We start from the raw sequence: 13,431 nt of genomic DNA, 5'->3' as shown, positions 1-13,431 counted from the left end.
CTCTACAATACAACTGCCTGCCCTTTGAAAATTTCAGTGCCAATTCAAATCAGTTGTACTTGTTAGCTCAATAAACTCCGACGACAACTGTACGTTTTTAAGACTTTACTTCAACTCTACCATGACAACAACGACCAATCTCTCCCTTCCCGCCTCCGAACCCAACCCAACATTTGCACATGCGCAGTAGGAAAAGTGGCACATAACGAACTCCCCTTTTTTCTTTAAAGAAAAACAGTGCAAAGAAATTATTATTTTTTTCTTTAAGTGGCCTTAACACATGACCAGGTTTAAAGTTTCAGCTCTAATAACTAGAGTGTAGACCAGTAGAGAAAAAGTCTTTGTTGTTGTCCATTTAGCTTTTAAGCTGCCATACACCTTCACTGAGGGCCCTCAGCAAAACGAGTGCAGACATCCCCTTCTTGGTCAAGCAGTCAGGGAGCTGCTCCTTAGTTGCTGACCACATGATCTGCTGAATAGTCCCAGAGCCGAGGAGTTTCTTGATACTACTGATCTCGAGTCTGAGTCTCTTCTCTGTGACTGATTTGGTGGATTTGATAGCATCAAAAAGAGAGTGGTTGTCTGTTACACACACGATAGGCAAATTGTTTCGTGCACGGTCACCTGTGGTGAGCTCTGAATAGAGTGTAGCTAAGAAGACTGCACTGTCAATGCCATCTGCAAGTGCCAAAGTCTGTCCAGCTAAAGTGCTTCGAACAACTCTCCTGATCCTCTTTAATTGCCAGCATATAGGTGAGAATCTTCCAGCCTCTCCCATAAGCATGATTAGATGCCCCCCTTGAGTGCCTCCATCTGGAAGATTTCCCATGGATGAATCACTGAACACCACCAGCTTTAGGGAGCTGTCTTTTCCCAAATACTGAAACCTCAAAGTCATCTCTGACTTCAGCTTTCTGATCAGTTTATTTGCACAATGCAGAGTCTGGACAGTGGCATGCTTTGTACTGGGCGCTAGGATAGATATGTCACACATTATGTCGGGTCTGCTTTGCCTCGCCACCCACAATATTTGGCCAATCTTTGACTTGAGCATATCATATTCAGCGTCTGTTAAAGGGGCCTCTCTCTGTGTGGCTCTGGTGGGGTCCACAGGAATGGGCTGAAGATTTTTTTTATGTACATCCATTGTTGCACCTGTATTTCATGCTCCACAGAGAGAACCTCTATTCCAATGTAGTTGAAGCTGTTGTGTTCTTCATGTCCAATTTGAAAAGCAGCTTTCAGGTGAGGGATGACTGTCATAGAGAACGTTTCTGAACGCCCCCCCCAGATAAAGTCGTCCACATGACAAGCAAGGACTCCCATCACATTGCAAGAGTCATCCAACCAGTAGAACACTGCAGGGTCCACTTTTGACACAGTACCTCCTGATTGCTCCAAAATGTCCTTCACCCTTTTGTACCAATACAGAGAATAAACACACTTTTTCAACTTCCACACAGTTCCTTTGCTCTGCGCTTCTTGGGAGGACCGAATGTAGACATTCCTGGTTAACTCTCTGCCTTGCAAAAAGGCTGCTTTAATGTCCATGGAGTTCAGTTGCCATTTCTTTTGACATATAACAGCCATGATCATTTTAAGAGACTCTGAGGCGCATGTAGGTGAGTCTTTTGGGAGCTTCTCACTGTTCACTTCCCCAAAGCCTCTTGCGACTAATCTGGCTTTGGGTACAACCCCCTGTGGTGTTTCCTTGAGTGTGCACGCCCACCTTGTAGAGATGCACCTCTGACCTTCATCTTTCATCTCTTCAAATACATTGTTCTGTTTCCAGTTGCTGAGTTCAGCATGTTTGGCAGACATGAAGGCATCATCATTCACAATCAGTACGTCCTCTTCATGGCAGTCTGCACATAAATCAGCATGCTCAGTTGGACCCAGCTGAAGATTGTCCACTTGTCCCAAGTCCACTGATCCAGTTGTGCCAGCAATTTCCTCAGGCCCTGTGTACTGTAAATTGTACCAGTTTTTGTATGTTCCAGTGGACTTTCCTGCCCCGCTGAGGATTTTTCCAGTGTGTGCTTGGCCACTTCAGCTGTCTGTGTATGTAACTACTTGTCCAGCTTTCAGCTTAAGTCCTTCACAACTAGTATTTGAGTTTGCTGATGTGTGGGGGGGCCCATTGTTATCCTCAGCATCTTCATCATGACACGAGATCAGCTGCTGGCTCTGAGGCCGCCATCCTTCGTGGCCGGAGAGAAGCCCCAAATCCCAGAGGAATTGAGGAGGAGATGACGAGGATGCAGGGCAGGAGTGAGAAGACGGCTGAGGAAGCGGCGTTTTAAACCCTGTGTCCCCGCGATCATCACGGGGAACGTCAGGTCACTGGCAAACAAAATGGACGAGCTGGAGGCGCTCACACGGACCCAGCAGGAGTACAGAGAGGCCAGCATCATGTGCTTTACGGAAACGTGGCTGCACGGACTGATACCGGACTCAAATGTTACGATCACTGGATTCCACACGGTGCGAGCAGACCGGGACACCACTGCGGCCGGTAAGAAGAAAGGAGGGGGAGTCGCTGTGCTCGTCAATAACAGGTGGTGTAAACCGGAGCATATCCACGTCAAGGAGTGCGTGTGCAGTCCAGACGTGGAACTTATTGCTGTCGGACTTCGTCCATATTATTTGCCACGGGAGTTTACAAACGTTATCGCCATCACCGTCTATATTCCTCCGACCGGTAAAGCAGACGCGGCCTGTGACGTCATCCACTCTGTCACTGCCGACCTGCAGACTAAACATCCCAGTGCCTTCATCTTCATCACAGGGGACTTTAACCATGCCTGTCTCTCCTCCACTCTCCCCACGTTCCATCAGTATGTCCAGTGCACAACAAGAGGCAATAAGACTTTGGATTTACTGTATGCTAATGTCACCAATGCATACACCTCCACTGCACTCCCTCCACTGGGCAAGTCTGACCACAATCTTGTCCTGCTCTCCCCATCATACACACCTGTGGTTCAGCAGCAGCCAGTCACTGTGAGGACTGATGGTGGAATGAGAGCGATCACTGGTTTCCAGAGGAAAGAAAGATGTGTAGCTGAAGGGAATGTGGACCGAGCTAATGAATTAAACCAGTTTTTCAACAGGTTTGATTCCAGCTCCCCCTCCCCCAACTGTGCCCCCACTTCTCCTCTGAGTGATCAGTGGACTTCTTCACACCTCCCAGGGCCCCTAACACCTCCGCCATCTTCCTCCCCCTCCCCTCTCCAAACAGACCCAACCATCTCCCCCTCCCCCCAGATAGGACTAACTATCACATCCAGCCAGGTGAGGAGACAGTTGGAGAGGCTCAACCAGGGAAAGGCTGCTGGACCTGATGGCATCAGCCCACGGGTGCTGAAGAACTGCTCCAGCCAGCTGTGTGGAGTACTGCAGCACCTGTTCAATCAGAGTCTTCACCTGCAGAGGATTCCAGTGCTGTGGAAAACATCCTGCCTGGTCCCGGTGCCAAAGAAGAACCACCCTGTGGCACCGAATGACTACAGGCCTATTGCACTGACTTCTCATGTTATGAAGGTCATGGAGCGGCTGGTGCTGTCACACCTCAGACCCCTGGTGAGCCCATACCAAGACCCACTGCAGTTTGCATATCAGCCTAAGGTGGGAGTTGATGATGCAATAATATACCTGCTGCAGAGGGCTTACTCTTCCCTGGACAGACTGAACACCACAGTACGGGTCATGTTCTTTGACTTCTCTTCTGCATTCAACACCATCCAGCCGAGACTGTTGAGTGCTAAATTAGAGAAGATGCAGATGGAGGCTCCCCTTGTCTCATGGATTGAGGACTACCTGACAGGCCGACCACAGTTTGTGAGGCTGCAGAGCTGTGTGTCTGACCTCCTGACAAGCAACATGGGGGCTCCTCAAGGAACTGTGCTGTCTCCCTTTCTGTTCACCACCTACACGGCTGACTTCCAGTGCTCTTCTGAGTTATGTCACCTCACCATCTTGACCGATGACCACACCTGGACCTTTCCACTCTGTAGAATCCACCCGTTTATAGTAAACTTTATCCCCCTTTCATATCGGCCATCAGCGGGTCGCAGTTGTTTACGAAGGACTCTTCGGATCCGCTCGCAGCATTCTGCTTCAGTGAATGCTCTCCTTGTGGCATGTAATGCTGAGATGTGTTGGGCTATCCAAGTAGATACGCTAGTCCCTTCCAGAGCTGGCGGCTTATCAGTGAGAACTGGCAGATCTGGGTTCTGCCTGAACACAAGCTGATAGGGACTGTAGCCTTGCACATTGTGCATAGAGTTTTTTCGCCATCAGGGCCCAGTCTAGGGCTGTCTTCCAGTCACATGCGTTGTCTCTCTTTACTTTCAACAGAATTTCAGTGAGAGTTTGATTATGCCTTTCTAAGAGATCATTGCTCCATGGACTATAAGCTGCAGTCGTTTTCACTTCAATGTTAAAGTTTTCAGCCATGTCCCTCATTTCTTCGTTATTAAATTCGCGCCCATTGTCGGTGAACAGTCTGCGTGGAGGACCATGAACACTTATCCAGCAGTGAATAAAGTGCTTCACTATTTCTTTGGGTTTCTTGGTGGTAATAATGCTCCCTGCACTGAATCTTGTGAAGTGGTCAGTGGCATGCAAATACCACACCCCTGGCTGTAGCTCATGTAAGTCCATACCTACAGTTTCATTCTAGGCTGAGGCCATGGGTAAACCTACTGCTGGCTTTTGCTTTGGTTTACTGTATCTGATGCATGTCTCACAGTTCTTTACTACATCCTTCAGGATTGTGATGCACTCCTCATCAGTATTACCTGAGCAGGTCAGTAGTTTTTGCAGTTTGTCAACTGAGGCATGTCCAAACCGTTTGTGCAGTTTCGACAGCACTTTTTGTTTTTCTTGTTTTGTCATGTTTTCTGTCACAATGAGAATGTCGTTTTCATTCTGGATGTCACTTCCATCTGGGGTATTCTTATCCCTCAAGTTCACACAACAATGTCCTGATGATGTCAGTTCAAGTTTCACAGGTTGTTTGAACAGTATGGCTTTGTCATTCTCAATATCTAAAACTGCACCTGCTCTTTTCAGTGACGTTTTGCTTAAAAGCAAAGGGATATCGGCTGGGACAACTTCTGTCTCAATGTGACATTTAGTTTGTGCTATCACAGCTGGGATTTTCACTTTCTTTGTGGAATGGACAATTCTCCCATCGCCAAACTTGAATGGTCTTGCACTTTTCACGTCCTTCATTTTCAGTAACTCATCCTGTGTTAGTTGACCGACATAATGATAAAGCCATTTTTCGCCACACACTGTTCTGGTGCAAGCTGTATCAATCACAGCAGATACCAGAGACTCCACCATGAAAATCTCTGTGTCAGACAATGTGTCTTTAGACAATAAAGTTATGTTGCATTCTTCAACCTCTGTTTGTCTTTCATCTTCTGTTAGTTAGTTTAGCATGTTCATTTTTGTGGGGGCAGTCCTTTGCCCAGTGATATAAGCTTTGGCAGACTGCACATCTCGTTCTCCTACCATATCTGTCAAGCGGCAGAGATTGGTACCAGCTGCTTGGTGTTGCAGATTTGACCTACTTTCTCTCCTGCCGGTAAACTTTGTGTAGTAGGCAGCGTCAGTTGCATCTCCGCTCACCTGCAGTGCACCAGCGCCAAACGTGAAACTTGGACAAGCGGTAAGTGCCAACTGTTTGTCTTTAATATGAAGTCCTGCAGTGTCTAGCGGCTTGAATGCTAACACTGCATCCGGTAGCTCCATTTTGAACTGGCGAATTCTGTTGTACCTCAGTTCAAACTTGACAATGTAGTCCGCCATCGAAACGCCATTGTCTTTCGTTATCCGGTCAAACTCCGTGTACGCCTCGTATTGGCGGTCCTTTTCCTCTTTCAAGAACACTGAGTCCAGTTTTATCAAAAGTGTAGTCATTCCATCGTCTTTGTTCAAATCCCCTGCGGCTGTTTCCAGCGCGCTGTCCCTCGCTCTTCCTGTTAGCGACAAGGCAAACGCCAAGGCTTGCTTCTTTTTATCCAAGTCAGTAACAAGTCTCCAGATTTCAACTTCATTTTTCCAGCTTTCGTAAGATTTCTTCTCATCAAACGCCGGCGGAACTTTATAATTACCAGCGTCCATCCTCTGCTACCATTGTTAGCTCAATAAACTCAGACAACTGTACGCTTTTAAGACTTTACTTCAACTCTACCATGACAACAATAACGACCAATCTCTCCCTTCCCGCCTCCGAACCCAACCCAACATTTGCACATGCACAGTAGGAAAAGTGGCACATAACTGTACTGATACACAGGTTTAATAACTGTGTATCAGTATAAATAATAAAACACTATTTTTCACTATGGGGAATATAAACATGCTTCAAGCCTTTTTTTTCATACCACAAGGCAAAATACACTCACTGAGCACCATTTCTTCCTATTTTAGCTCTGTTTTTGGTCTCCACCAACTCCAGCTGATAAAGCTGCTCCACTAAGTTCACCAGCTAACTGCTAACTCTGTATGTCTGCTGTTCGGTGGCAGGTAGATAATGGACAGTGTGTTTTAGCGCTTATTCACTGCTGCTGGAAGTTTGTTCATGAACAGAGTGAATCAAAAAACAATAAAGTAACAGCGAGCTGAAGGTCACTAAAACGTTCACTTGTTCTGTAGAGCGGGGGGGTGATAATTCTCTGCTGTCACCATGTCATCGTCACCGTGAGCGGGCCCTTTCACATCTCTCACAGTCATTTCATCCATTGTTAATATAAAAATGTTAATTGGTACGGCTTTACAAAGTAGAAGTAAGAAGCTGACAGGCACGTTATCCATGAAAGGTTTAATTTTATTTAAATCTCAGTATAACCCTGGTTTTTACTTTGTTGTGTTTGTCAGTCTATGCTAAAAGCTTCACTACTCTCAAAGTATGCTCTTCAAGAGACTGAGCCGGCTTAAACAGAACATTACTGAAGGTAGAACCACTAAAGGCTGGAACTGGCAATCTTTTTTTTTTTCCTTCACATTATATTCATTGTGCAAAGGAACTTAAATTGAATGCAGTGAACCTCTGTAGGACAAAAACCAGGATGTCCTCAAAAAAATTGCCATCCTCCCAAGCCAACAAGAAGGGGCACGTTCAGTGAGGTCACCTTAAGGACACGTGCAGTGGAGAGAGGATGGATGGACTGACAGATAAACAGCTGTTTGATGTGTAGCTGGCGAGAAAGATAAACGGCCGTCATGCTGGTGGGTGGACGTACAGACAAACAGACAGCAGACGATCTGATCTGGTCGACCGTTGCTGTGAACTCACCAACTTCTGCAGCCATCACGGTGATGTTATGCCATGCTGTTTCCTCCCGGTCCAGAACCTCCGTCGTCCTGATGATGCCGCTGTTCACCCCGATGGTGAAATACAAAGGTCTTTCCTCTTCATTTTCTATGAAGTACCTGTGATACAGAACGATGGAGCACTGAAATATGTATATTTATTTTATCGCAATACTTAGGGCGTAATATAATACAAGAGACGCTGCCTCAGGATGGTATTTCTGCATTGTTCAGCACAGAGGTCTGCAGACAGTAGGTATGACCAGTATATGGATGGTTTTTGATTTTGATTTTTCCATCACCGCTTCTCAACTGCAACTTCAACAACAAGACATGTCCTACTTTGCTGAAAAGTCCACTCTGAGTGAAAGTGCCAAGCTCCCTGGAAACAGAGCTGGGCTTGTGAGGCGAATGTTGCCATAGCAGCTGCTCTTGGTATTTCAACCTCTGGGATCATCACGTGACTCACACCAGCCCAGAGGACACTGTGGGCCCAAAACATGCCACACAGTGTGGAAACTGTTCACAGAAATGAATGCTGCACCATCTTGGAACACAATATCCATTTCTCCTCAACACATCAGTGGTGAAAGCACTGCAGGCTTCAGGTCTACACCTCAAGTGTCGTACTGGACCGTGAACTAGTAGAACCCAACTAGCTGGGATGTAGGTGGTGCAGGTCTTTTTATTATTCCTCCTCAACTCTGAAGTTCTTCTATTTCAGATTATGATGTTTCAATCATGCTTTAGCCTCTCTGTATTTGAAGGGAAAAATGAAAGATTAAAGTCATGAATCGATGCCAAGCTTGAAAAAAAAAAAAAAAAAAAATCTAGATTTAACTTTTTTGGGGCATATCTTCCAGTTTTACTTCCAAGGGCTATAAAACTGATATTACAGTTTTCATCATGAATTCACTTTCACGGGTTTATTTTGGATGAATTCAGCACTCGTGGAGACTCATGTTTTGTTCCCAAACCGGGATGAAAAATTGATATGGTTTCAGTAGAGCTCATGGGTATTGCAGTATTTAGAGCCACCTTCCATATGAAACACATATCTCAAAATGAAAGTTGAAGTGATCAAAAGTGATGGCCGGAACATTAACTCGAAGCACTGTTACATCATTTAGTGGACCACCATCTCCACACCCTTACTTTTCACAGCGCTATAAACAGGGCACGCTACATCCTGTAATGGCACTGAACACTGGGATTGGCCGTAACGTGTGAGGTACAGGATCCTCCAATACGAACGTAGTACTTAGGGATATTGGAACCTCATGAGCAAAGACTCTCTGACGTCAACATGCTAAAGCAGCAGTTCTCACTGTCCTCCAGTGTGATGCCTCTGGGATAAAACAGTGTTTACACCTGTGGCTCCTGGCCAAGACAACACTCATGTGCCAAAAACACAAGGCCACAAGTCTGGATAACATCAGGCCCAGTGCACACTTTGAGAGAAAAGAAGAGCATAAAACTACAAGTGGAGTTTTGTCTTGGCCTTGGCCATTGCTCACCTGTGAGTTAGTACACAGACTGAGTCACAGTAATGATCATAACACACACAGTTCCCTCTACTTGCCAAGGCTGAAAGGAGGGGGAGGCCATGAGAGAAAGCACCACTGTGTCCCTGTTCCTGTGCCAAGGGAGACATAAGCAGCTAAGTGAGGGAAGTGTAATATTTACAGAGAAATGAGGCTTTCACGAAAAGGTCCTCAGCGGACCTGCTTACACATGCCAGAGCCGCACACTGTGACACAGCTTGGACACAACCGCAGAGCTGTCAGGGACACCTGAACTCCAAATGCTTCAAGATATACACATACAAAAAAAAAAAACACACATCACACACAAAACATCCCACCACCGGCTGTTTCTTTTACCTGACGGCGCTGTTGGTGCTATCAGGGTCCACGGCAGTTACAGTGCCAACCTGGGTGCCAGCAGGTGAGTTTTCATACACATCCATAATGTAGTAGTCCATGGAGAAGACAGGGGGCTCATCCACATCCCCCACGATGACTCGCAGTGATGTGGAGTCCTTAAACGGCCCCAGGTGGGAGAAGCGGGAGTCTGTGTGAGTGTTGGAGCCTTCGATGTTGAGCGTGTGCACTTTCCTCTTCTCATAGTTCAGAGGCTGGAGAGGACACAGAGAAACAAAAACAATCCCACTAAGGACACATTTCAATGACCAGCCCTTTAAGGCAATAATCATGTCTCTGTATGCAGTAACCACAGTCACAGCACTGAATGCCTAAGAGCATCCATAATGTTTCACCCCAAAAAAAAAAGTTTGACGTCCCCCAGAACACAAAGTATTTCAACACGCTGACAAAAGCAAACATCAAACTGTGGGGAAAAAAAAAGAAAAACAATTATGGACTCTTTTCTTCCTCTTCCTCTGTTCTCAGAGTTTCAGCGTGTGGAGAAGAGATACAAAGAAAATCGAAGACACTTTTAACCTGTGGTTTTGAAAAAAAAAAACAAAAAAAAACTGTAATGCTCCCTCCTGCCGAGCACAGGTTTCCCTCTTGTCAGAGTTCAAAGGCTGCAGAGGCAAATCAGACACAGTCAAAGGATTTCAGCCTGGCTGAAAATCCATGCACACCACACTATCCAATTCCATTTCCTGTACAGTTCACTTCAGTACTTTTTTTTTGGGAAAAGAGGAAGAAAACTGTTCAAACTGTGAAGGCACAATATAATTTCGAGGCCCCTTGCACTTGTTAAATCTGGTGCTGGAGTCTCTGTTACGAGTAACTCAATAGTTGCCCAATCCATGTGACTCTTGAGCAGAATGTCAGATCACCAGCTCTCTTTTTCGTGCTTTGTACAGAAACTTAACACAGTCTTGGTTTGTACCCAAAAAAAAAAACCTGAAAAAAATCCACTTTGACAGAAGAAACTTTATCTTTATATATTTTTTTTTGTTGGAAAATGCTTCAATAAACTGCAGCAGCACTGTGATTCAGGACCATGCTGAGAGTCATCTCGACAGCAGATAGTGGTACTGTACTGCATCTTATCTGATGCTGTTCCGTCCAACAGTAGATAGACAACAGAAAGACGGATCGTAGCATCACCTTTCCACTTACAAGTAAAATATGTAAATAGATTATAAGCTCATTCTGTTGTTAGAAAGAATTTAAACTGGTAACAGAACCAGATTTCTTTAATTCTGGCTGACATAGATGAGCTACTACAGCTACAAGGCTTTACCTGACACCATGCGACTGACTGAGGGAGTGAGCTGAATGGTTGGTTCCCAATGAACTCGTCTTGTGCCACATTTAAATCCCATTTTGACACAGGACACTGCTCAGTGGGTAAGACTCTGTCTAATTTACCAAGTTTCAAATTCTACTCGTCGCAGCCTTAAAGTGAATCATTTTCGGAGCTGACAGGCGGCAGAGTCGTGTGTGTGCTCCTCTGATTCCTTGTCAACATGGATCTATGAAATGCTTCCTTTAATATGTGGAGCAGCAGTGAAGCAAATCATTAACTGTTAAAAGACAACACGACAGTCCGTGTGCACAGGTATGAAAATGACACTTCTCAGTTTGCAAACGAACACTGTGTCGTTTCAACCTGCTGCTTACAGCGGGAAATTAGAACCAATGTCCAGTTTCATTCTTCTGTGTTTCACTGCAGCAGTGTGAGCAGCCAATCACAGCCTTTCAGCCACAACCACAGGGTCACTGTCTGTCATCCATGTGCAGAATAACACATATACTTTTTTTTTAAAGGATGACGGATCACGGTGCTGGTCACGCTGGGCTTCCATGTCGGTCGTGAAAGACTAAATAAAAGCACAAGCCAAAGAGGAAACCTTTCATCCTGTTCCAGGGTCGCACGCAGCCACACTCGAAACTGCAGCTCACACTCGAAACATATTATCCACTTACATAAGCATCAGCGGTGGCTCGTGTCTTGTGATCTCTGATTCATACCTGCTTGAGGGAAATGATTCCCTCCCTGCGGTCAGCGTCAGTGGTGATGGTGAAGATGGCAGCTGCGTCTGCATTAGTGATGCTGTAGGTCATGTCAGCATTCTGCCCTTCATCCTCATCGTTGGCTCTGATCCGACCCACTGCCTTCCCTACAGGAGCCAGCTCTGGTACATACAGCTGGTAACTCTCTGCAGGAGAGACACACAACATTTCAATATTTGGAACGGTTTCCTTATTATCATTATTATTCATCATGCACTGCGGAAAGTGTCGGGATCAGAGAAACCGTAAGCTCGCAGTAACCTCACAATACTAACACTTAAACAACTGACCTCATGGTGGCACTTTGATAGCAATTATTTTTGTTTTTGCCAATAACTTCCAGCTAGAAACCAAATTATTTTTCCTCTGGATTCTGTGGATGATCCAGCAGCTCTGATCTTTGCAAAATTTCACACATGAGAAGTCTGGACTGAGCCAGACAAATGTTTACTAGCATTTTTTTTTTTTTTTTTTTTTTTGATACGGCTTCATTTTACAGTTACACATTTTTTAAAACTGTGTTATTAAAGTCAATTTCACAGACACGCTCGTAAATCCAATTCGGTTAAAGACACTTTAACCACAGTCGCTGCACCTGCTCGTGTGCTGCCTGCCGAGCTTTGCTGTGCAGGTCTTGGATCAGTCAGCCTCCAAGCAGGCTGATCAAAGTGGGCAGGGTTTATAGTGAATAATCAAAAATTAAGCAGGGCAGCACTCAGAGTTTGACATCTCATTAGGTTGTTCACTCTCCTTGAATTTCTCAGGGACCTCAGCGTTTCCTTCCTCCTGTTGTAAAATCTGTTCACATGCATCGTAAGTCATGTCATTTTATAAGTTGCTTAATCCACATATGTCAGAACAACAAGCTCGGACCCCCGCAGGCAGCTGTGTTTTTTTTTTTTTCCATTAAACCTGTTTAATAATAATTTTTTTTTCATCCATAAATATTTATTTGGAAATATTTTATATTTCGTGCTTTTTCCATGCAGTCTGACATCTGTTTCCTCCAGCTGTTTGCTCTGATTTTGTCTGCATGTCACTGAGAGATGAAGGATGTCACGGGACAGTAGCTTGATGTTATTTAGCAGGGTGGAACAAGGTGACACCTCACTTCTAGGTCACATCCAGAGGAATTTGTTCTGCTCTCAGTTTGAGTTTGCATATGACGACTACAAACTGTCTGAAACCGAGGGCGAGCAGCTTTGAAGCCGGGGAGCAGAGGAATCCCTGCCGCTCACTAAAATCCACACTCAGATCGACAGGCGTCCCCTCTGGAGGCTCAAAACATCGATTACACTGTGTCATGTATGACACTATGTCATACTCACCATTCTGCTGCTCTCACTTTTTCTTTAATGCTGTTTTCATTACACTAATCATTTCTTTTTGCCTCTTTTTTTTTGTCTGTTTGTTTGTTTTGTTCGTTGTTAAATTGCACTTCCTGCAGATGCTGCAAATTAAAGCGTACCAGGACTATGCTATTCAAGCTGCAGGAAGGCTTTTAATGTCCAATTCTGTGCAGGAAGTGTTGAGTTTCATTGACGATAACAAGGATTAGGAAAAAAAAAGAAAAAGAAAAAAAAAGGCAGAATAGAAGTGAATAGAAAGAATAGAATCGGTGGATAAAAGGAGCATTTCTCATAGAAAGAGAAGCTGAGAACAGGAGAGAGGTGAGTGTGACGTCAATCTGTTGTACTGATGGAGAAGTGCTGTGCAGACAACAGCTACACGTGGAGGATGTGTTGAGTCTATATCAGCAGGAACAAGGGGATCAAAGTACAACTCACAGCAAACAGAAAAACAAATTAAAGATAATGAAGAAGACGTTTCGCCGTCTCAGACTCACGTGTATAAAGCAACAAGTAACACGCAGCAAGTATTTAAGAGGCAGTGACTCCAAGTGGAAATAAATATACACGTTTCTGGATTTTAATGAAAAAGAAAAATGCTATAGATAAAAAAAAATGATATATGAATAAAATATCTGACAGCTCTGCCTCCTCACTCGCTCCGCCTGCGTCGTCGTTTAACCTCCAATTATTTTTAATACGGTTTGTCCAAAGCTTTACAGGAGTTAATGGAATCTATAATGTCAGCAAGCGAACTGTCAGAC

At 44.8% G+C, this 13,431-nt stretch overlaps 1 protein-coding gene across 1 annotated transcript in view; it reads right to left on the bottom strand.

Annotated features, from left to right (window-relative positions):
• LOC121192901 (cadherin-18-like) overlaps positions 1–13,431 on the bottom strand; it is a 114,962-nt gene that overhangs the window by 26,943 nt on the left and 74,588 nt on the right. The window contains exons 5-7 of the mRNA XM_041054891.1: positions 11,277–11,464; positions 9,210–9,463; positions 7,310–7,446 (exon numbers count right to left, since the gene is read on the bottom strand). Of these exons, the coding sequence (XP_040910825.1) occupies positions 7,310–7,446; positions 9,210–9,463; positions 11,277–11,464 (579 nt within the window). The remainder of the gene's footprint in view (positions 1–7,309; positions 7,447–9,209; positions 9,464–11,276; positions 11,465–13,431) is intronic.

This window comes from Toxotes jaculatrix, chromosome 14 (genome assembly GCF_017976425.1).
Source record: "Toxotes jaculatrix isolate fToxJac2 chromosome 14, fToxJac2.pri, whole genome shotgun sequence".
Lineage (NCBI taxonomy): Eukaryota > Metazoa > Chordata > Actinopteri > Toxotidae > Toxotes > Toxotes jaculatrix.
The sequence above is the reverse complement of the archived record's forward strand: the minus strand, read 5'-3'. Positions and strand labels throughout refer to the sequence as shown.